Source organism: Bactrocera tryoni, chromosome 4 (assembly GCF_016617805.1).
Source record: "Bactrocera tryoni isolate S06 chromosome 4, CSIRO_BtryS06_freeze2, whole genome shotgun sequence".
NCBI classification, from domain to species: domain Eukaryota; kingdom Metazoa; phylum Arthropoda; class Insecta; order Diptera; family Tephritidae; genus Bactrocera; species Bactrocera tryoni.
Genome location: NC_052502.1, coordinates 27444615 through 27469499, shown reverse-complemented (window position 1 = coordinate 27469499; position 24885 = coordinate 27444615). Strand labels below are relative to the sequence as shown.

Here is a 24885-nt window from a genome sequence, read left to right as displayed (position 1 = left end):
TTCCGTCTTCATTTAGGTGTAGTATATCTCTCAAACTACTTTTCCGACTCGCATAAACTTACTGGGTAACATTTACACCATTTGAACAATATTTAAACATGAGAAAAATCGGACATCAACCACGATTATGTAAAAAAAACATACTGTGTAGATACCAAAAATTAATGAACATTGATTTCGATTCGCACAACTTCTCTTTATTTGAAACAGTGAAATATTTTCTTTCTTTTCATTCGAATAACCAACAAGCAACAGTCTGATATCTGGAGAAACTGGTGTAGCATACTCGTATATTATAAATTCATAATATTTCATATAACTATTATAGTTCTGACTCATTTCTTTCTTTTTTCCACTCAGAAATCTACAATCAAACTCCGAAACATGCAGATAATTAAAGTGCAAATATCAAATTTACATTATTTCATACCCGACTACGCTGTGAAATTGCTATCAACTGGGCGCGACTTAATTAGGATGCGAACACAGCGCACATACTCGTATATACCGTACTCGTACCGGTTATTACAGCGAAAGCAAGCGAGATACCTGACGACAGAGAGGGTCGCGCAGAGACAAGAGAGGAATGAAATGCAAAGGAAAGGAGAAATTACAGATGGGCGTTGAAAAATATGAGTTGTTGGTGGGATTTCCAGCGACGTTGACACTTCATACCGGTCATTATGCCGCTGGGATAATGCCACAACAACAGCTGCTGTGGCACTGGCAACTTGCCGGACACTAAAAAGCGACAGCATAATGATTACAATGCGCAGGTGGCCGCATATTGTCTACGTAGTTGCGTGGAGCAACAACAACGCTGACGGTTGTGTTGATGAGCGCGTTAAAATCGTGGCTTCAATTCGCTTAAAATGAAGCTCCGTTGATAAGATGGGATTTGCTGGACAGTGAGAACGGTTTGAGCGCTTTGACTGAATGCAAATTAAGTTAATTAACCGAGCGGAAGTGAGTGAGAGTAAGAGTGAAACTATTAATAGGGATCGAATACATGAAATAAATACTTTTATACTATATACAAATATATATGTAGAAGTAAGTTGAAAATGGTGAACAAAACCGAAATTAAATTAAAATATGTTAAAAATTATAAAGGAATTAGAGAATATAAAAATGGATTGTAAAAAACTAAAATAATTGAAATAAAATTAAACAAGTAAGGAAGGGCTAAGTTCGGGTGTCACCGAACATTTTATACTCTCGCATGATAAAGTGATAATAGAGATTTCATTATCCGCCATTTACATACTTTTCAAATACCGTATTTGTGTAAAGTTTTATTCCGCTATCATCATTGGTTCCTAATGTATATATTATTCAGAGAAGGCATCAGATGGAATTCAAAATAGCGTTATATTGGAAGAAGGCGTGGTTGTGAATCGATTTCACCCATATTTCGTACATGTAATCAGGGTGTTAAGAAAATATTATATACCGAATTTCATTGAGATCGGTCGAGTTCCTGAGGTATGGTTTTTGGTCCATAAGTGGGCTATGCCACGCCCATTTTCAATTTTTAAAAAAAGCCTGGGTGCAGCTTCTTTTTGCCATTTCTTCCGTAAAATTTAGTGTTTCTGACGTTTTTTGTTAGTCGGTTAACGCACTTTTAGTGATTTTCAACATAACCTTTGTATGGGAGGTGGGCGTGGTTATTATCCGATTTCTTCCATTTTTGAACTGTATACGAAAATGCCTGAAGGAAACGACTCTATAGGTTGACATAGCTATATTAGTTTCCGAGATATGTATAAAAAACTTAGTAGGGGGCGGGGCCACGCCCACTTTTCCAAAAAAATTACGTCCAAATATGCCCCTCCTTAATGCGATCCCTTGTGCTAAATTTCACTTTAATATCTTTATTTATGGCTTAGTTATGACACTTTATAGATTTTCGGTTTTCGCCATTTTGTGGGCGTGGCAGTGGGCCGATTTTGCCCATTTTCGAACTTAACCTTCTTACTGAGCCAAGAAATACGTGTACCAGGTTTTATAATGATATCTCAATTTTTACTCAAGTTACAGCTTGCATGGACGGACAGACAGACAGCCGCATTTCAACTCTACTCGTCACCCTGATAACTTTGGTATACATATATAACCCTATATCTGACTCTTTTAGTTTTAGGACTTACAAACAACCGTTATGTGAGCAAAACTATAATACTCTCCTTAGCAACTTTGTTGCGAGAGTATAAAAAGAGAATAAATGGTAAGAGAATGGTAATTTAAATAATAGATAAAAGTGCAATAGAATATTTCGTATGTAGAGTGTGGACAATATCGACCACCTATATTTTTTATAATTCGAATTGATAAGAGAATCCAAGAAATGCTATTGACGAAACCCTCCTCCCTGGTTTCGTCAATAGCATTTCTTCAAACTTTCTCAACTTCAATTTACACTCTGAATCAACCAATTTTATCTTCAGCAATCCTAAAACGTTAACTCTTTAGTTTATTTTTAACGTACGGGAATAAAAAGTTATTCGGGGCAATAGCTTCCGGAACATCAACAATGTTGGAAAAACTTCACGAAATTCGTCTTGGAGTGAGCGAGTCCGAATTAACTTCATCGACACACTATTACTGAGTTTTTCCATGTCGAAGCTGTTAAAAAAGAATCACGCGAAAATGTTCGCTATTTAATTTAATTTTTGTCTGAGATGAATATTTCAAGTTACCGTGAACAACACAAATACCGCTCGTATGACAAAACATTCTGAGTATGTATACCAAAATGTCAATCTTTAGGGTTGCCAAATTCTAAAATCTAAAAGAGAACCTACGTAACCACTTTTTGCAATTTTTTTTTACATTAAAATTTTTTGAAATACAACTGTTATATCAGACAAAAGAATTGTCAGACTGAATTTTACACAAGTGCCTTGTGAAGGCTGAGTCTAGCTATAAAAGTGCTATTCCATGATAATTTTGTGATGAAGTATTTGGAGTAGACCTTAAAAACTTATCTCATGCGAGTCGTTTAATAAAAAAATTCGTCGTTTTATCGAAAAATTCAAAAATGTTCTTTTCAACAAATTCAATGCTTATAGCAGATGTTCCTATCATACGGTATACAAGGAGCTTTCCAAAGTAAGCAGGACTATTTGAGTCTAGCGCCCCCTGGTGATATCTATATGTCGACTGGTGCGTTAGAATTTGCTATCTTTGGCGATTGTCCAGTGAGAATTTCATGACATTTCATTAATTGGAAGTGAAGTTATTGCGTTTTAAGTGTCAGTATGTTTGTGTTATCGGTGCGAAAATAATCTTTGAACATAGAGTCAACATTAAATTTTGTTTTAAAATTGGAACAATTTTTACCGAAACGTTTCAATTGATGAAACAAGTTTATGGCGATGATTGCCTATCCCGTAGCAGAGTGCACGAGTGGTTTCAACGTATTCAAAGTGGTCGTGAGGGCATAAATGACGATCAACATGTGGGCCAATCAAAATCCATGATCACCGGAAATTCCATCGAAACTGTGCGTGATCATGATTCAGATTCAGCCGAAATCATCATTGAAATTCATGCAAATGGAATTGAACATCTCCAAATCATCGATTTATTGCATTTTGACCGGGCTTACGAAAGGAACCCATGCGATAAGTGAGCTGAGAGTAGATAGAGATAGATGCTGGCAGCTAATTACAGGTTTGCAGGAATAAACTGCGGCCACTACTGGCAACTTATACCGTCACCAATTAAATATGGGCATAGCCCTTTTTGAAAATTATCGGTTCTGTGACATAGAACCTGAAACTCCGGTTTCTAGATTACCGGAGATATAAATCCGAGTAGGGCGCATATTGACTCAATGGCCTACTATATAACAGCATACTCATACTTAATGGAGTGCTGGACTTACAACGTATAGGTCGCTAAGTATTATTCTAGCCTTGGAAAGGAACTTTGCATGATCCAAATTAAATGCATAAGCCATTGTAAAAAGAACAACATATACTACATACCGAAGTGTACTGTTTTTATGTTTCACCGACTTATCGAACCACTTTGGTCGATGTATTCGTATTTCGAAATTGGTGTCAGCACTTTATAAAATTCATTTACTATAGTACATATGTATGTATAGTATATACAGGAATCTGCAGCCGAATGTTGAAAACAGATTTTATTCACCTTCACGCTTTTGTGGCATGTGGCACAGTCACACGCTGTGAAGGTATGCGAGTGTGTGTGAAAAATTCATAACGTATGAACTGGCTGCTGTATTGTGCTGGCACTGTATTGCTGCCAAAGGTGTTGCCGTAAGTTTATTTTATGGAGAAACGTACAATTTCACACACAAATACAGACACATATATACAAAAATACAAACATATGAAGTGAAATATTGACGCTTGTTTATTTCGCTTTCTATGCCGCACAGTGCTGCCAAGCGTTTATTTGTAATGAAAAAAGTTAAAAGACGATTTCTTTCATAGTTTTGGCAGCAACAACAGCTTTGCCAAAAACAACAACAAGGCAAACGCCAACGCCGATAGTGCCAACAACAAGAAGTTTCCTCACACCGCAAACTTATCCAACGCCAATTCGGCAATGGTTTGTGGTGTTGTTTGCCGTTGGCCGTCGGGCAAAACGCCAAAGTCATTGCATTTTTCGCGAAATTTGAGAAATTCGCCAACATTTCCGAAAAACTGCCAGCTTCCGTCAGCATGACAATAACAAATAACTTGCTGAATGGCTGAATGGGTGGTAAAATTGCATAAAAATATGGACTCCGCGATGAGCAGGAAAAAAGTTTGGCCAAAACTTGTGCACGAATGTTTAGAGAATATGGAAAAGGTAGCAAATAACTTGGAAAGTGACAAAAAAGTTGTGACAAAAAAGAAAAATACGTGTTGGAAACTTAAAAGCAATTTAGTGGCACAAAATGTGTTTTATTCCAACAGTGGTTTCATAATTCTGTTTCCATTGGGCGACAAGCTGTGTGATAGAGAGTTTTCTATACGATACCAATGTACTAGAGGTTTCATCGGAAAAATGTCGATCCAACTTACATACATTGTGACAAAAAAGTACCAAGGAATTGTAATTTAAATTTTCTGAATAAATGATATTTCAAAAAAAAAAATGTTAGAGAGATGCCAAGAGAGCCCGACATTTTTCGCGAGTCCTTTCGAATGATTTTGGTGGATATTTTGGGTATGAAACTCGTTCTTTCTCGACTTTGTTCTGATACACCTGATTGTTTTTTTTTCAAAAAGGGTACTGTATAAAGGTCTCTTTGGACATGCTTGATCGTGCGAATGCCGATCCCACGTTAATGGAGACTATTTATCTGCCGATGAGATTTAGGCATATGAGTTTGACATGCAAACAAGTCAAAAATCATCGGAACGGAGTGAAAAAGCAAACCGAAACCAAAAAAAAAACCAAAGTCGCTCAAAAATCATGGTGATGTTAATTTTTTTCGATATTCATGGTTTGGTTCATTATGAATTATTTCCGGAGGAACAAACGGTCAATAAGAAGTAAGGCCGGAATGAAGAAAGAACAATTTGTGGATTTTACACGATAATAATGCACCATAGCATCGAGCCACGATTGTGGCACGCAATGAATACCATCGATCAACCACCGTATTCACCAGATTTGGCTACATTAATTACATACTGACAGAAGTGTCACTTCGCAGGAAAAATAGAGTTCAATCAATTTGAAGACCAAAAATTTTATTTAAGGGTTTCCCAAGAAAGAAGAAATTCATTGGGAAAAACTTTGGACTATTAAGTGGCCTTTATGAGTTGTTGGGCTGTGAAATGTCCCATTGATTGAGCTGGAGTAATGGTGAATGATGGGTCTTTTAACGAGTCTGTATTTATAGGATAAGTGTCACTCCAAATTTGTTTGCTCACCCGCCTGGCACTGATAAATTTAAAGCTGGACCATTTTAATTTGTTTAAATATTCGAAGACTTTGAAAGACGGATGATGAATGACGAACGTAAGGGAGGTTAACTCAAGCTAGAGGCAGGAATTAAGGACAAATATGTCAATGGTTTATTTTACCAATAATCCAATACAAAATTACAAAACAGTGATTGGTATGGAAAAAGGTAGCAAAGAAGTAACTCTTAATTAGAAAATATTAGAAATATTAAATTATAAGATTTGAACGATCCGAAAACGACTCGCATAATCATAAAATACTCCTATATGGCCCACTCTGATATTCCATATTTTATGCAAACCTGAAGTTGGATTATTGTAGTTTTGATATAATTCCAACCGTATGAGCTTATTATTTACATAATTCTATAAAATTCAATGATTACTGTAACTTTCAACAACTTATAGAACGGATTTCTTTATATTTATATTTAATATAAGAAGAAGATAAGAATAAGAAAATAATAAAATATATACATATGTATCTGACGTTGATTGCTGACAGTGTACCGAGTGTATAGAATATGTTCAATGGATATACATATGCTAATATATAGTCTTTTATAACTCACCTAAACGTGTCCAGTATCATTGTGAAGAGCACAAATTTCCCTAAAAGTGGCACAACTAACGACGTTGGTGGAATAATTTCAGCCAACAACAAGAAGAACACAGTCAGTGACAGTAAAATGGATATGCTTAATGAGACCTATAATTGAGAGATACATAAAAAATACAGATTAGAAAAAAACACATGTGAGAATACATAAATAAATGCTTAAAGTTAGTCTTAATGCAATGCTTATAAAGATATTTGTAAATGTATTTGTATGAATCACGGCAATGTAATGAATAAGAAAAAACAAATATTTTTTCAATCGAATATAAATCTGACTAAAGACAGAATGGAAAGCGAGAGAGAAATTTTATTAATACTCATTTTATTTCGATTCCCAACTCATTTAAATTGCATCTAAAAATTTTTTGAGATCTCAGCAACGAATCTTGTATTAAATATTCCATTTTATAAAACCAAAAATCTAAAGTATGATTAACAAATTTTGTGACTTATTCTAAAAAAGTAAAAAAAGTATTGCTCGAACAAAAGTCGGAACTATTTTAAGGAGAGGGGTAGACTCTTTATATAAAAATCCCTTGCAATAAAACTATAATGGACAGACAACGGATTTATTGGAGAGACCCTCTGGTAAAAGCATTGTCAAACGGTTTAATGATTTGAGTAGACGATATATACTTAAAGTATCAAAGGATAGGCCAACTATGCGGATCCTAAAAAGATGTATCAGTGGGGTTTTAGACTTAGAATACGTGTCATAAAAACCACTTCAGCCTGAACGCAATATCGGCTAATGGATGCAAAGAATCCATCCATTTAAAAGTAATTTTATAATACAAATTCAAAAAAGGTCTTAAATTTTCGTTTGCTGTTTCAATTTAACACCATAGAACTACCTAAAAATTTAGCAAAAGCCTTCAGGGGTAACCATATATTGGTCCCAAAGCTTTAGTTTCTATGCCAGTCTGCAGTGAAATCGGTCTTTAAGTATATATTTAAGTTCAAAGCAAGTAAGGAAGAGCTAAGTTCGGGTACAACCGAACATTTCATACTCTTGCAACTTGCAAGGATTAAAGCCAGCGAAGTACCTTGAGGTATAAAAGGCTTACAGTTATATGGGGTCTAGTTCGAGTTTTCACCCGATTTTATTCAAGAAAATATTATTAGAAAATCTTCATATTAGGTATATAAGTCCATTTGCGCCCATCTACAAACCTGTCCTTACTTTTTTGGCAAGGAACATATGTATAGTATAAGAAATGTCAACAAGATATCTCAATTTTTACTCAAGTTACAGCTTACACTGACGGACGGACAGAGAGACAGTCACCCGGATTTCAACTGGTCTCATCATCTAGATCATTTCTATATATATAATCCTATATTTAGCTCCATTAGTGATACCGTTAAGTAAGAAACCTATTATACTCTGTAGCAATATGTTACAAGAGTATAAAAATGACTTTCAAAATACTAAAAGTGAAATGCGACCAGTGATTGTCTGAAAGTCATCGAACCTTAACCAGTGAAATTCCACCGAACATTTGAGTGGTAGAGTGATTGCTTTAGCAAAATAAATGTGAGACAATGCGTAAGAGCAGAAAACCCCGACCCACAACAACAACAACAATTTTCGTTGAAACTCGTTGGCCACGTTAGCGGCTGTTACCTCAATTATGCAAAACGCCACGACAAAATTTCGCGCAATTCCCTCGTTGAGTGCCACCGAAGCGCCAGCGAGAGTCGGCGAGTTCAGTGAATTCGGTCTTGATTGTCACAACATTTTTGTGGCGGTTATGCACGTGCCACCAAATATTTGAAAACCCATTGAGACAAGCGAAAGTGCACGCATGCGGTCGCAAGTGGCACATACCGCCGCACAAAGATGTGTATGTATGTATGCAGGCAGGCGTGTGCGTTTATAAGCAAATAGACTCCATGTGGTCGCATCGATGTGGACACCCTCGCGTAGCATCGATAACACTCCCAGCATATTTTGACACATGCCGACACAGCTTTATAAACACTTGTTTTCATTTCTGTTTGTACACGTGTGTAAGTATGGCTGAGTGTTTGCCGACGCAATAACCGAAATGTGCGTGGGCGATTTTGAGCGTGTCCTTTGTCATGCTGAGCTTTGCCTGTGGCATGGCGTAAAGAGGACAATGTGTTCCGCAGGCACATTATCCCGTTATTTCGAGGTTGAAGGGCCTTTAATGAAGCGATTTACAAAATTTTGTTTGAGCAAAGTTGAGCTTCAATGAAAACAAGAATTATTGCTGTTAAAGCCAGGTTGTAGATTATAGTGAAATGGTAAAATATTCCAATTTTAAGTCTTCCGATCACTTTGTATAAGGTAAATATAATAAATTAAACAGACAAGCCTTTGATACTGTAATATAGTATATTGTATACATTTAGCTCTGAAAAATGCTTAAATGGAGTGTTGATATACACAATGGTATGTGAGAACAACGACAACTTGTGTTGGAATTTATGCTTACTTTAAGCCACGTCCAATAAGTTATCCTTGTATAATATTCAGTCATCAAAGCTGGTCCAGTTTTTTTGAAATGTAAAATTTTTATTTTTTTGAAGATCCAACTTTGTTATATGGGGAATATAAAAGTAATGGGGTAAAAAATAAAATATTGTACACCATCGAAATAGAAGGAACATGTTGTTCAGCTATTCTTCTTACTATAGTTAAATTAATTTCGAATTTCGAAGCAATTAATTCGATTTTAGAGGATAATTTAAAAGAGGGAAAATTATTTTGTTTTAGTATAGGAGCAATCTCTCGAATGAAATTGTCTTGGCTCTGTACGCAGCCGAATGTTGTCAGTCCTAATGATCCTAATGTTATTGTTGTATTTGCAGCTACACTTAGACTTCTGAAAATATATTTGTAGAACTCTGCCGTGTTAATAGTAATTGGACAGATACAAATTCGTGTTCAATTCGGTTTTGCAGAGTCTATTAAGGGAGGGGTTAGCGTTTCAAGGTAATAAAAAAGACTTCTTTTGCGAATTTATTACTTAAATATGGATCAAGTAATTTTAATCGGACATTTTGTACTTTATTGAGCGCACTTTTGACAATATAGGGTAATTATTTTCGTCACTTTTCTGGTTCATAAACTTTAGACTCGTTTTTCTCAAAACTAATATTTCAAAGTTCCTTGGTAATGGTTTCTCTTTAAGGTTAAAAAGGTGTGCTTCAATTAGCTTTAGAGGTTTCTAGACCTCCACTGTTCAATTGATGGGAAGATCGTTGAAAAATTTATTTCTATTATGAACAAAAATTTAATGAAATCTAAAAGGCCTATTGCATATTATAATTATTTATGTTTAGGTTAAAATACCCCTAACCACAGTAATTTCATTCAAGATCATTGGAAAATTTTCCAGACAATGTAAATCTTCTTATTATATCTAGGAGAGTCTTATGTTTCAGTCAAACAAAAACACAGCCTTCTTTTTATACGAAAACTATCTAATTTAAAGCTTGAATAATCAAACTTCATCTTAAAATAAATATAAATAAGCAAATATGTACCACTTTGGTCGACCACTTTTGGCATTTTTCCGCTAGGGACATTATTCCCTCAGTGTAGATCGAAATTTCCAGAATGGAAGCAAGCGAACCATTGTAGTGCTACACGAACTAATATAGCATTCTTCCGTAAACTTCACAAATTTCTTTTTTCATCAAATTTTTTATACAAAAATTTCAAAATGTAGCAAATTTCTCCATTATTTTCACCCATTTTTGAACAGCTGTAATTTCTTTTCAACTTCCCCGAATTAAATTTTTTTGATTAAATGAGCTCTCACCTTTCCAACACTATATGGTATGACACAAAGTGATTGGTAGCACTGGAGATATACGATGATTGCAACGACATCGATTGATAAAATACGAAAATACTTTTTCGACCACTCAATATGTAGTTTATAGCACATGGCTGAATTTATCTATTTTATGGATTAAGGTATACAAAATTTGGTGCCCATCTCATATTTTTCAAGCACCCGAAAAACAATTATGGGTCAGAGAATTCTGAATCAAAATTTTTCTTCTTCCTTAAGAATAATAATATGTTGAAAAATAGTTTGTAAACATTCCTTTAGGATATTTGAAATATTTTAAGGAATTCTCGATATTGCTGTGGATCGTTTCTAAACCGTCTAGATATACAGAATGTACACTGACTGCCGTGCACCATCAGTTTGAGCACAGTGTTTGCCTCACACAAACACCCATAAATTTGTAATAATTACAAAACTATATCGGTAATTTCAAAATAATGTGCAGCTATAAATATTCTTTTGCGGTTTTGCGGCCACAAATCGGATATTTCGTAGAAATGCTTGTGCGCAGCATTCAAAACACATTTCCTGTTTATGCAGAGCACCCCTTTCCTTCCCTTTGCTATTTATTTGTTGATAATTTGTGTTTTTCTATATTTTACAATTATTCACAATTTGTTTGCACATTGCGTTTACTATGTTTTTACTAAATTATGCATAATTTTCATTTCCAGTTCAGATTTTATGCGCAAACTTTCATTGATCACTCATACGCCGTGGTCAACCTGTATTGCATGGGTAATGGGCTGTTAATTGCAGACCGAATGCAAATTAATGAAAATTGTTTCAGTTGCCATTTATGTTTGTTAATACGAGTATATGTATGTAAATGAATTTATTGATTATTAGGATTTGGCTGTTGGTGTGAATTTTTGATTAAATTATTTAATTGGCGCAAATTTAATGTGAAAGTCGATGAAGGGATTTCTAAAGTAAATATTTTCGAGTGAAAAAATCTGTGATGATAAGTGGGCATGCATTTATCTTTATTATTTCATATTCTTTAAATGTGCATTTAAGCTTTAATTAATTGAATTAGGCTTTTTCATCAGTTATTGCAATCAATTAAGCATTTTTGCGAAATTTTTTCCTGAAGGTAGCTAATTATGAATAATGGTACACTATTTATCACGATAATGATGACTAATATGTTTTCATGGCAAACATATTTAAATGCGAGATTTAATGCTTGAAAATTGATTTGCAATATTTATTTGCGGTGAAATCAATTTGGCGGTGAGAAGAGGAGTTCAAGGGGTAGTTTGAGTTTGTAAATAAAAATGCTGTTAACTTTTGTACACAAAGAAAAGAATGACACTAGTGATTTCAGCACTATGGGAGTTTTAAAATTAACCTCGTTGGAAATAGAAGAAAGGACTCAAAATAGAAGTTTATAACTATTTTTTTTCTTTCTAGCCATTATAAGTAATATTAGGTTGTCAAATATCTCCTATATGTCTTTTGGTCTTTTGAATTTCGCGGCTATGTATAAAGCGCTACAGAGCTCGTATCTAACAATACTATACATCTTTGAAAGGTCTTGACATAACCTACAAAACGCCGCTATGCATGATAAGTTTGGATATTGTGTTCAACAGTTATAGACGTGTAAACGTGGAGTTCACTAACAATGAAATTCGCGCTCCTTTAAAGTTTTCCTTCGTTAAAGACAAATCCGCTAGAGAAACGCTCCGTGATTTAATGGTGTTTTGGGGGATGGAACTCTATCACTTCAAACTGCGGAAGAATGGTTTCGACGATTCAGAGCGGGTGAAAACAATACCATGGATAAGCCAGCCAACGGAAGACCTGTGACGACGAATACCGATCAAATCTTGGAAAACATCGTGTTAGACCGGCATGTGGCATCTCGTGACATCGCCCAGAAGATGGGAGTTAGTCACCAAACCATTTCAAACCATCTGCGATATGCTGCTTAAACGGAATGAACTCGACCGCTTTGAAGCGGATGGTGACTGGAGACGAAAAATGGATCACATACGACAATATCAAGCGAAAACGGTCGTGGTCGAAGGTCGAAGGCCGGTGAATCAGTGGCCAAGCCGGGATTGACAGCCAGGAAGGTTTTGCTGTGTGTTTGGTGGGATTGGAAGGGAGTCCGATTTCTTTGCAAGTAAGGAGGGCGGCTTCTACGGGTTGGTATTATGAAGTTGCCGTCTAGATGGAAACAGATTATCGAACGAAACGGCACATTTTTGAACTAAATCCGATCACTGTAACACTTTTTATAAAACATTGAAGAAAGAGCAAAAAAGCGGAAGGGAGATATTTGACAATCTAATACTTCAAAGAATTTTGTAGTAACTATTACAACATCGAGAGGTTTGCCAATAAATGGTGAAACTCGATTGAAAATGAGGAACAGCAAGTATTACCGATTAAGGTTGTTGGCAAAAAGAGCTCAAGCTCGCAGAATTTTTAGGAGTAACTCATGCGGAAACAACTGAATATTTGCAAAAGCAAGGAAATTGTCATATGAATAGCAGACTTCAAGACTTTTGAGACTTCGATAGATGACTTTGCATACCAAAAATGCTCATATGAATAGCAGACTTCAAGACATTTGAGACTTTGATAGATGACTTTGCCTACCAAAAATGCTGCTTTAACGCTGGAAAATCGGTTTGTGACTAGTGATGAAAAATGAATCCATCACTACAACCTTTAACCTATAAATCCATGTGTGAATCCTGCCAATAAGCGAAATGAAAAGCAAAGCTGAATATCCATCACGCCAAGGAAAGACTCTGTATTTGATGGGATCAGAAGAACGTGCGGTATTATGAGCTTCTAAAACTAGAGGGTACCATTAGTTGGAACGTTACCGACAGCAATTCATTAAATTTAAGCATGGTTTTACCAAAAAAATCGAAAAATTTGTTTCTAATCGCAAGGCAATTGTTTTCAATTATGATAACGCTCAGAAGCAAAACCGGTTAAAAATTATTTAGAAAACAGCGACTGGCAAGTTTTGCCTCACTCGCCGTATAGCCTAAACCGTGTCCTTCCGACTACCATTTGTTCCGGGCAATGGAGTACCCCCTAGTAGAATAAGTTTCGCATCAGAACAAGGTATCAAAAACTGACGTGATTCATTCAAGGTCACAAAGTCCACACAGTTCTTTTGTGATGGAATCTCAGAAATGTCGGGAGGATGTGAAAATCGTATGCTGTAGATGAGCAATAGTTTGAATAATACTTTCGGTTATGTTTTTTTTTGAAATCAACATTAAAATAAAAAAAAAACACACACGAACACATTTATAGGTTATTGAAAATAGAGGCAAGGGTTAAAGTTTAAAACTAAATTAATCTAGCCACTGTAAGTAATACTTATGCTGTATCAATCTTACAATTCTATAAAATGAATATATTTGATTTCATTTGGTAATTAAAATTGTGTATCGTTTCTACTTACCTTTTCGCCACTGTCCGATGGCAGATAAAAAACTAATATTGTTAAAAAACTAATACCCATGCAGGGTATAATGAGATTGACCGTATAGAAAAGCGTCTTACGGCGCATTGTGATATTGAAGGTTATGTCCAGATAAGGTTCATCGCAACACGTGTAGAATTTCTCATTTCTGCAAGTAAATATTAAAAATAAATACAAATTGGTTATTATTAAATACCAGAAAGTAATTATTAGTTTAAGATATTTAAAGATTTACTCATCTTACATCTTGATATTTTATTTAAAAAATGTAGTTTCATTCATAAAATTTGGTTAATTAAGTTATTAACACACATTTTCAAGTTTTACTGAAGATTTAAGGAAATTTAATATCTACAGCCAGGCTACCAGACACTTACTTCAAGTACTTAACTATATAAGTATGTATGTTTACTAGGGTGGATAAAAAAAAATATTTTCTTTTCGTTTGGTACTCTGAAAAATAGGTTCCTAGACACCTCTAAGAAAGCATCTCCAAAAACCTATGAGTTTCATAATTCATAATGATTTTTTTTCATTGAGTTATAAAATTCATAAGAAATAAAAAATTTTCCAAAAAATAATCAAACTTCAACCGCTAATATCTTTTAAAAGGTCGGGTTTACGAAAAAATCGTAAGAGACCTTTTTTGTAGAGCATTCAATTTCCTACAAAATATAGTGAACATGATATTTTTTCAAGTAGTTGAAGTGAGATATAAATTTTTCTATCCGATAATAAGAAAAAATAGAAAACTGTAAGAAGGAGGACCTTCCCGTTAAAATTAAGAACTCAAGCTTGGAGAGGCTTTCTTAGAGGTGTCTAGGAATCTATTTTTCAGAGTACTAAACGAAAAAAAAATTATTTTTTGTTTATCCACCCTAATGTTTGCATTTCGATTGTGTTAATAATTTATAAACATATCAATGGTAGATATATTTATGTATAAGTACGAAGCATGCACATGTACACAAATATTATACATATTTTCAACTGGCCAGATATTTTGCAAAATTAAATTAAATAAATTTACGCAATTGCTTAAGTGATTTACAAATTAGCCAATAAATATAATTATACTTGCAGGCTCAAAAATTTAGTGATTGCAGTAAATATATTATGATAATGCCTATTTATACACTTCTGCGAGTAAAATTATAGTTTTGTTGTACAATTTTGGACAACAATTGAAAATAGCATTTGTCTAAATTCTCTACTTATTTCAGTGAGGTACGTTACAATGTTTTCGAAAAAACTTGTACGCTAAAAATGATTTATATAAATCACTTGCTGCGGGTTAACTGAAACCAGACATATTTACCCACATGTAAATTGTACATTATTTGTACATTATTTAGCACAGTTGAATATCTTAAATGTGGCAACATTACCTTTCAGTGAGCGGGCACGTTTACTGTTATAAATTTTTAGTGAAATTATTATTTTTGTATCTTGCATTTAATATAATTATTATTGATTATTTGTAGTTCAATTATTTACATATTTCAACAAAATTGTCCTAAAATTTCTTCCGGTGACATCAACCAAAGCATCCTGAGCGGAAATATAGTCTACATGGTATGTTGATTCGCTGGAAATCCTATCAAAACTTACACCTTCATGTATAAATATAAAAGCTTTGCATTCTGCAATAACCCAACAGTAAATTATTGCTGCCTAATGATAAATGCAGTTGCTTCTAACAACGAAAATAAATCGGGACAGAAAGGGACTCATAAACTTTAATTGAAAGGCGTGAGAAAGTGACTAAGATTTATTGAAATTTGTTTTTATTCAGCCTAGTAAATGTTGAAATTCAAAATAGTGCACTCTTTCAAAAGCAATTGGTGTTTATAAAAGCTTGGATTATTGGCATAACAAGTCTGACTTTTAACGAGAGTTATCATTATTATCAGCGTAATTTTCTTGAAATATTATATATTCTTATCTTGGTCACGGTGGGAGAGGAATCTTCTTCTTAATTGGCGTAGAAACCGCTTAACGTGCTGTCGAGGTGCATGCCCTCAATTCGTAGTCCTTATTTCGTTTGCCATGGTCGTCATCAAAAGGGGGGTCTCTCATCCGAGGCTGGTTGTAGCTCTTCACTGGGGGTGTTTTTTATGTGGCGGGTCCCAAACCCAGCGCACAACCCTTGTAGGGAATGTTTCGCCTTCTCACTTTAGCTCGCCTTCGAACGGATGTTCTTAGGCTACCCAGAGGATACTTGGTCAAAGACCGGAAGTAGTGAGCCGCTTGAGCCATGTGTAAAAGAATGGTTTCTGGCCACTACCAAGTGAATGGCGATTAGAGAACTTTCCTCACTTGCGTGAACTTCTACACATGACTCCATCCTGGGAGAGGAATACCAAAATAATATTTTTGAAAATTTGATTATCCAGGTACTACTCGACCAAAATTTTTAAATTGAAACCAAAATGAGCTACATCGGTTTGCATTTTCGGTTAATAACGAATCATATCGTTTTGTATGTAACTCATTTTCTTATCAAGTTTTAACAGTTACTGCTAAATGTTTTACGTTTTTAACACATGCAAATTCTAAGAACTTTACAGGGTCTACCACGGCCGATGTTAAGACTTGCTTACTTAGTTAGAAATATTCAGATTTTTAGAAAATATTTACTTGTATTTATAATTTATTATAAGATTTCAAACATATATTCATAGTTACTCAATCGTACCATAAAAACTCATAAAACTCACTTAGTTCATTTGTCAGAAGAAATGTTCCAACTGAGTTGCAGTTATTTTAAGTTTTAGTATTAAAAAGCTATCTTATTTTAAAAATGTATATACAAAGTAATGTTTGTTAGGATGGCAATTAAGTAGAATAGGGCGGAACACAGTTATCTCGAAGAACTGCCTATAATGCTTAATCCATTTCATAATGTAGAACGGCGTTAAAAAGTTAAGAGTTTGTGTTGAAAATGCACTTAAAGAAATGCAAGCGCTATCAGTGGACCAACTCACTGGAAAAACGAAATTTTTAGACAACCGAGAAGGTTTATTTGCATAAAGTTTAGGTTTTTTCACACAGTGTTTTTAAGTTTCATATGTTTAATACCACATATTAGGGTGGGTCAAAAAAAAGCGAATGTTTTTCACATTTCGTACACAGAAAAAGTATGAGCTCTCAATTTTAATAAGGTCCTTCCTGCCCAACGTTTTTCTATTGAAAAATTTGTATCCCGCTTCCAACTAGTTGAAAAAGTATTTAGTTTTATGGATAAGTAGGAAACTAAATGTCCTTTAAAAAAGGTCTACTCCGGTTTATTCGTGAATCTACCATTTAAAAAATATTAATGGCTAAAGAGTGATTATTTTAATGAACATTTTTTTCTTGTGAATTTTATAACTCAACGAAAAAAAAAAAAAAATAAATAAAATCGGAATACTTTTGGTAGGAAATTTTTTGTAGGAAATTTACTGCTCTACAAAAATTGCGACTTATATTTATTTTTTTATTTCTTTAACATTTTTTGCTTATAATGTTTTGTTTTACAGCTTAGAGAATTTTAAAGAGAATACAATTTGCTACAAAAAACACTAAACAAAATTTTTTTTTGAAATAGTGTACAGTGCGAAAATAAAACCATTCTCATATGCATTTGTATTTCCTTAAAGTTTTGCAAGCAAGCACAATTGTCAGGAAAATGTACCATACTATATACATATCAAATGAGTGTGAGTACATGAAAATAATGTGTACTCAAAAGTCCTTCAAACTATTTTACTCATTGTGTCATTATTACAAAATGATATTGTAATTAAACTGATTCACTTCATGTTTACGTTGAGTAAATTGTAAATAAGTGTGTGATAGTATTTAAATAAGTTTTTCATTGTCTAAATATGTATGTGAGCAGATCCGCTTTTCTATACATACTCAGAGATTTCTTGCATGTTGAGTGCATTTAGGGGATGTCACAAATATAATGAGATTTGAAATTGTGGATATTCTATATATATTTACACACAACTTAGCTTTTCAAAAAAATGTTTTCCAGCTGTCAAAAAGAAAGGAATGGCGCTAGTTTTGTGCTGTTGATGTTTGGAAGATTTTTCATAGAAAAAAAAAAAACTATTTGTTTGTATTATTCTGATTAAGTTTGGATACATCCTCTTCGCATAGTGGAAGAAGGCACTAAAACAGACTACAAACACGTCCACTTCTACTTTAAAAGGACATTGCATTCAGCTTATATGACTTTGTGATATTGTGCCGCACTTTTGGTGATCGCGTCATATCAAGAAGTTTAGCATTTTGGATAAATGATTTGACAGATTGAAACGAATTTATATTATGGGTGTGGTAGACCCACATACATAGGTATACCAGGAAATGTGTCTCCATCCTACGCTTATGGGATTGATCTAGCCCTTTTATGCTTCATTCTTTTATTATTAGAAACCTCTTTAAGAAATATTCCCTTTTATATTAAGCTTGATTCGGATACTGTGTATTATCGAGGAAGGGGTATCGATGTTTAGTTACGCTAAGTTTTCATTAGCACTTGTGATATAATCTTTTTTATATTGATTGGAACTATTCTAAAAGATACCCAATACTGACAGAAAACAATATGCAAAGTGCCACTCAAACCGACTTCTTAGCGATTGTTTAGAAATTAGATATATTGAGAGCTTGCACAACAAGTCTACAGCCATCCTTCTATCAGCCATAAATAATCGTATCTGGCTTGATTTTGAAATCTGTTTAACTGCTGAGCGTGAGGGACATCAAGCGGAGGAAAGTGCCACAGACACAAGCATATGCTTAAGCACATACTAAAGAACAAACTACCGACTTGTGCATGTTAGCAGGCAAAAATAATAATAATAAAAATATATAAAAAAAAGTATAGTCGAGAAGTGAGGTAAGTCGAGATGTACACACGCAATAAAACTTTCATAACATAAAATGGAGGACCAACAAATCATATTATACTTATGTGAATGACCCTTACCGTTAGAAATTATTGCAAATATATGTGTGTAGAGCGGCAAGTGTATTTACATTTGAAATATGAGCGCTCCTTCATCGAGCATTCAATATTTCTATGGCTAACCGACAGCACAGACCGTTGTTATTGGGCTCAAGTTGTTGATTTATACAACTTTTTTTCTTTATTACTTGTGCATTCTTGATCTCGGCTATTGTTTGACATTTTTTGCTTATACTCCTTCACTCAGCTGACTGCTTGAGAGTTTTGCGTAAACAAACAAAAACTTTTCACTTTATAAATCATTTATGTAGTAGGTTTTGATTTTTCGCGTTGCTCCCGCAATTGCCTGTGCTCTCCTCAAGTGTTTTATGCTGTGTGTTGTGATTGTTGCCCTTTTCCGGTGACCGCACCGAAATCTACAATAATTCTGCGGTCTACGCCTTCAACGCACTCAATTCAAAAGGAAAGCCGGAAATCAGTCAACCCGAAAGCAATGCGTTGGACAATTGGTTAAATATAGCTAGTTTGCGTGAATTGATTGGGTAAGTTTGGGTTGCTGGGATTGCTTTGGTGTATAGTGTTCGGTTGATCGGTCAATAGATTTTGGGGTTATCTATTGGATGCAATGATACATAGTTGTTTGCTTAGATTTACTTTAGGCAATTGGGGCATCCTTTCCCATTATTCTTCTAAATTTAGTACCTCCTCTTTCGTATTTTCGCAGTTTTCACTTAAATGATATTCGTGTTGGCCATTAACATAATTGAATGTTTATGTTAATCAAGAAAGTTCACTGCTACTTTGCATTTTCTCTTTGACGTGTGGTTCGCCAGTTGACATTTGTCAATCATTATTTATCATTTCGGCGCAATTTTTTACTTGCGTAATAGGCTTGTGTAAACCCGGCTATAACCGCGTGTCTACGCTAAAAAAGCAGAATGGATTTGAAACTCAGTTACTCCCCTTGCTTCCCAATTTTCAACCTGTGCAATCTGGTTTAAAACTAGTAGAACTCTCTGGATAATAGTAAAAACACATATAGAAAAAGTTGGAATCGTCTATTCTTCAAGTTTGATCCAGTTCAAAACCTGATTTTATTATAGATTAAAGACAATGAAAATTTTTTTCTTTTTCTTTTTTTTTTTTATTTCCTCCCCCTGCAGGTTGCTGAAGATTTTTTCAAGAGAATTGAAGTATCTTAAAGTTATTGAAGGCATATTTTCCATACGTGATGTACTGTGATGCTAGGTTAGGTTAGGTTTAGTTAAATGGTTGATGAAAGATCGCACGTGGACTGCTATATGAAGTCCTTTTTGAAGCCATAAAAAAGAAGAATTCTTGTGTTCGAACTAATAAATTAGCAAAACGCTTAGTAGGCAATACAAATTTGCACATGCGTTCAATTTCTATTTCCGTCAGTTCGGTGGGATTTCTGAAGATATGCGCACCCAAGTGTCTCAGTCTCAGTTTTGACCTCCCAAGCGCAGGATAGTCAAGAGTGGAGTTGTTTCCACCTCATTTTCTTCCATACAGCCTTGCTGTGGGGACGCCAATAGGACAATGACCTGTTAAAAGCCTCACAACTAGAGAGAGGCTAACCTTACTGAGGGCAAAGACTTTTGTATTTCTTGAACTATATGAGTTTAGACTAATGTAAGACTAATATAAGATAATTAAAAAATATTTTGACGCCTTAACCTTAACCACTCTGATGTTGTACAATATACTATTATCAGCAAGGTTAAGGTTCTCATTTATCTGTCGGCACTTTTTTGCCGCTTTAAAGACATTTAGCAAAATGCAATGAAATTGGTGTGTTAGGCGAAATAGACGCCAATAAAGGCCTTTATACGTAGTACGAAAACTTGCGTGTTGAGTGGATTCATCGTATTGGATTTTCAATTTTTGAAGATTAGAAATCGAATTTGAAATCACGACTACTAAGTTTACAACATACGGATTTATGTTTTAAGTCGTCGCTTTAACCCTTTGCGACCGTTTGTCTGCTCTCAGCCACCAAAGCCAAAAAAAGTAATAATGTTGTTGCCTATCGATCAGGTGATATTTTATTATTAGCGCGGAAGGATAAGAGAATAGTTACCATTTTAAGCAGCTACGATGATGTCGATAAGGCTGATCAATATGCAAATTCATATTGTGTTATGAGAAAATCATGTAAATGGTGGAGAAAAATGTTTTTCTGGGGAGTAGAGATAAGCGCAATCAATGCATACATTTTATATAAGAAGTCAGCAACAAGAAAAAACAAGACGCCTGTTTGTCCGAAAATTAGTAGAACAACTTGTAGGTGATTTTCGTGGTGAAATATTTTCAAAACCAGGAAGACCATCGTCCTTAGATACAGAGGAAAAGCTAAAAAAAGTAAAGATTATTCCGTACATATGTTCAAACAGAAAAATTTCAGGCGGAAGACGCCAAACTAACTGTTTTTGTGACACATGTGAAAACTACCACACCATGAAGGACTATAAAATATAATTACACCCTGAACAGGGTGTATTAAGTTTGCCACGATATTTGTAGCACCCAGAAGGAAGCGTCGGAGACCCGATGAGCTGAGTCGTTTAGGCATGTCCGTCTATCTGTCTGTCCATCTGTATATATACGAACTAGTCCCTCAGTTTTTAAGATATCGTTTTGAAATTTTGCAAACGTCATTTTCCCTTCAAGAAGCTGCTCATTTGTCGGAACTGCCGATATCGGACCACTATAACATATAGCTGCCATACAAACTGAACGATCGGAATCAAGTTCTTGTATGGAAAACTTTCACATTTGACAATGTATCTTCACAAAAGTTGGCACTGGTTATGTTTTAAGATAATAATGTAATATACGAAGAAATTGTTCAGATCGGCTTACTATAGCATATAGCTGCTATACAAACTGAACGGTCGGAATCTAGTGCTGGTATGGAAAAGTTTGCATTTGACAAGATATAATCACGAAATTTGGTATGAGTTATTGTTCATAGAAGTAATGTAATATCGAAAGAAATTATTCAGATCGGTTAACTATAACATATAGCTGCCAATACAAACTGAATGATCGGAATCAAATGCTTGCATGGCAAACTTCTTCATTTGACGCGGTATCCTCACGAAATCTCCGAAGAAATTGTTCAGATCGGTTACTATAACATATAGCTTTCATACAAACTGTTTTTATATAAATTTAAACATATTAGTTTTGAAAAGAATTAAAAAAATTTATTTTTCCTTTACAATCTGTGCATTACTGTTTTTTCAACGAAAATTAATTCCGACCAGCATGACACCCATATATAAAATTAATACGGTCGCAAAGGGTTAATAAGTCGTGCTAGTCGGCGGTCAATAGTGCCAGTCATGGTTTATTTACCAAGAGGAATAAAATCCTAGGCTTCTCTATTTTCTTTGATGTGGCTACCATTTAGGTAGGAGTAGATGCATTGCACCGAAGTGCAGGTTTTTCCTGGGAGGTGTCCATTCACTCCGATAATAGAACGGTAATACTAGCGCTGAGCTTAGTGACATTGAACTCACAGCTTTGCAAGGAGGGTACGTTCTCATTAGCAGCAACGTCAGATATGATACTTCATTATCAGGTTCACTTGGGTGCCTAGTCACAGCGGTATTGCTGCAAATCTAAAGAGTTAGCAAGAGGGTGCACCCTTACCGCAATAAAATCAGGAGCCATACACGAAGCCGGTTTTAGTCGCCTCAACAAATTTCTTATAGGCTCAAGGCGCCATTATGATCGATATACGGAATTCTAGGAATTAAAATAAGCTATTTGAATGCAATCCATGCTGTCACATGTAACTGTATCGAGTTTTTAACCTAACCTAATGTAACCTATATTTATTTTAGAGAATCTGAGTGATTTCACTCAACTTTTGATTACAAATACATATGTATATGACAACAAGTCTCGATTACTATCTATTCTACTACTTTTCCCTCAATTGAGTTGTGATGCGTTAAAGCTACATTTTAAAAGTTCTATTATTTCTAATAATAATAAGTAATAATCAACTTGTTAGGCTTTAGCCACCGTCTTCATTAATAAAATTACTCCGCATACGCAAAAACAAAATAAAAACAACAAGAAAATGAAATAAGTGCAAATAAAATTAATGAATTAAGAGCAATGGCCAAGAAAAGTATGTAGCGTGAGCATGTGTGTGTCAGCTTAAGGCCAAGTAGTCGATGTGTCAAGGCAAAAAGTTAAGCAGCCGCAGCAATGACTGACAGTCACATGCAATAACTGCCAGCAGCAGACTAGTAAGGTAACGGAACATGTGAAAGACGAAAGCTGGAAGAGTAATAGGGGGCTGGAATGCCTAGCTTAAACACAGTCCATACAAATGCACACATCCATATAAGATATTGTATACAATTGTGTATGGTATTTGCCACACATGCTCGTTCACACATTTTTACCAGCGCCGACACTTGGATCAGGTTTTGAGCCGACCTTTATCGAACGCTGGTCAATCCAAAGACAATGCGAAGCTTTTGAAGCCGTCGAATGGTAAACAATACAATTGTAAGAACAAAGCCAGCTAAGCGCCTAGACAACAATAGCCAGCAGCCGCAAATGGGAACAACAAAAAGAAAAAGAAAACAGAAGGAGGAAGCAAAGTGGTAAAGGGCTTGCTTTAGTCACGGCATTCCAAATACCATAATGGCAGCAATAAATCATTTGCGAAAACTTGCAAGGATTTAGCGAGACAAGACGAAAAAAAAAGTGAGAGCGTTTGTTTGCGCGCCGAAAAGGATATACACCGAGCTCAAAGCGAGACACAAGGAAAGTAAAAAAATGCAAAAATAACAAAGGTTGGCAAGCGTGCAAAAGAAAGTAAAAGAGAAGCAACTGAGAGGCGGCAAAAGTAAAATATTTGAGGTTGAGCTTGTTCACAATAACAATGCGGCTGAGGCGGCGCACTTATTTACTATATGTGGCCTAGCGCGGCATATCGATGTCTTCTGGCGCCAATAAAACGTTTTTTTCTCCGATTCGCTGACCTTTTGTGTCGTGTAGCATTTACGCTGCGTTACTTTTGCCGTGGCAAACACATTCTTTCTGGTTGTAGCAACCTTTCGTTTGTAGTTTTGGCTCAGTTCTTTCGTCTTTTGGATATTTTCGAACTTTTTTCTCTTTGTTTGTTGTTCTTCTTCTTTGAATGTGGTTTTCAGTTTTCGGATTTTCATTTTGAATCTGTTTCCTTATGAAATCCTTGATTTGTCCACTTGTTTATTATTGTTATTGCTGCTACTTCATTGCATTTTCTGAAGTGGAAGTGGAAGGAGTGGTGGCACAGTAAACGTGAATGAGGTCGCCTTTTTATATTGTTGTTTTCCTCAACATAATTGCTAATGCAGCGGAAATATTTATAGGTCCTTATAGATTTCGAAGCCATTGATTTCAACATGTGTGTTGCCGTCTTCATGTAATTTATTTGAAATATGAGTATTAACAATAAATAATTACTTCAAGTGGGGTTCTAGCGAATTTTTACTGTGTTTAGTGAACTTGGCCGGCATTTGGAATTTCAATTTTAAAGCAGAGATCAAGAAAGTACAAGGTAGCTCTGACTGCCAACTAAATCATTACGGATTTTAGCTACATGAGGTTTGGAATTTACTTTCTTAAATATGGCAGAAGTAAATTTTATAGGATCGCTATATTTTGCTTCAAATACTGCCACTGATTTATAGGTATGAAAAGACTAAGTTCCGTGCGAGGTTTCTTACTGAGAGAGGATTCCCCTCAGGGCGCCTTCTGTCACTTAGCCATAGGTTGTGCTTACTCAGTCTATTGGTCCATTATACGCGACGTCGCTAAGCACCCTTCTTGCCCAGTCAAGTGTGCTGCAGTCCTTCTCAGATTCCGGAAAAGTGCTCCTGCCACTGTAGCGAGTTTTATTTTTGCTGGCATGCTATGGTCCGACTTCAACTTCTTAACTGCCCTCTACTGAGTATTTTAGCGTTGCCAACTGTCCCCGAACCCAACATGAACTTAACGGAGGTTTCTTTTCTGATGCTGGCGATTCTGCCTCGCCCCTTTGTTTAACT

General features: G+C 35.1%; 1 protein-coding gene across 1 annotated transcript in view; it reads right to left on the bottom strand.

The window, feature by feature from the left end:
• Positions 1-24885, bottom strand: part of LOC120774337 (acetylcholine receptor subunit alpha-like) — a 168341-nt gene that overhangs the window by 16221 nt on the left and 127235 nt on the right. Inside the window, exons 5-6 of the mRNA XM_040103896.1 lie at positions 13822-13990; positions 6506-6642 (exon numbers count right to left, since the gene is read on the bottom strand). Coding sequence (XP_039959830.1) covers positions 6506-6642; positions 13822-13990 — 306 coding nt within the window. The remainder of the gene's footprint in view (positions 1-6505; positions 6643-13821; positions 13991-24885) is intronic.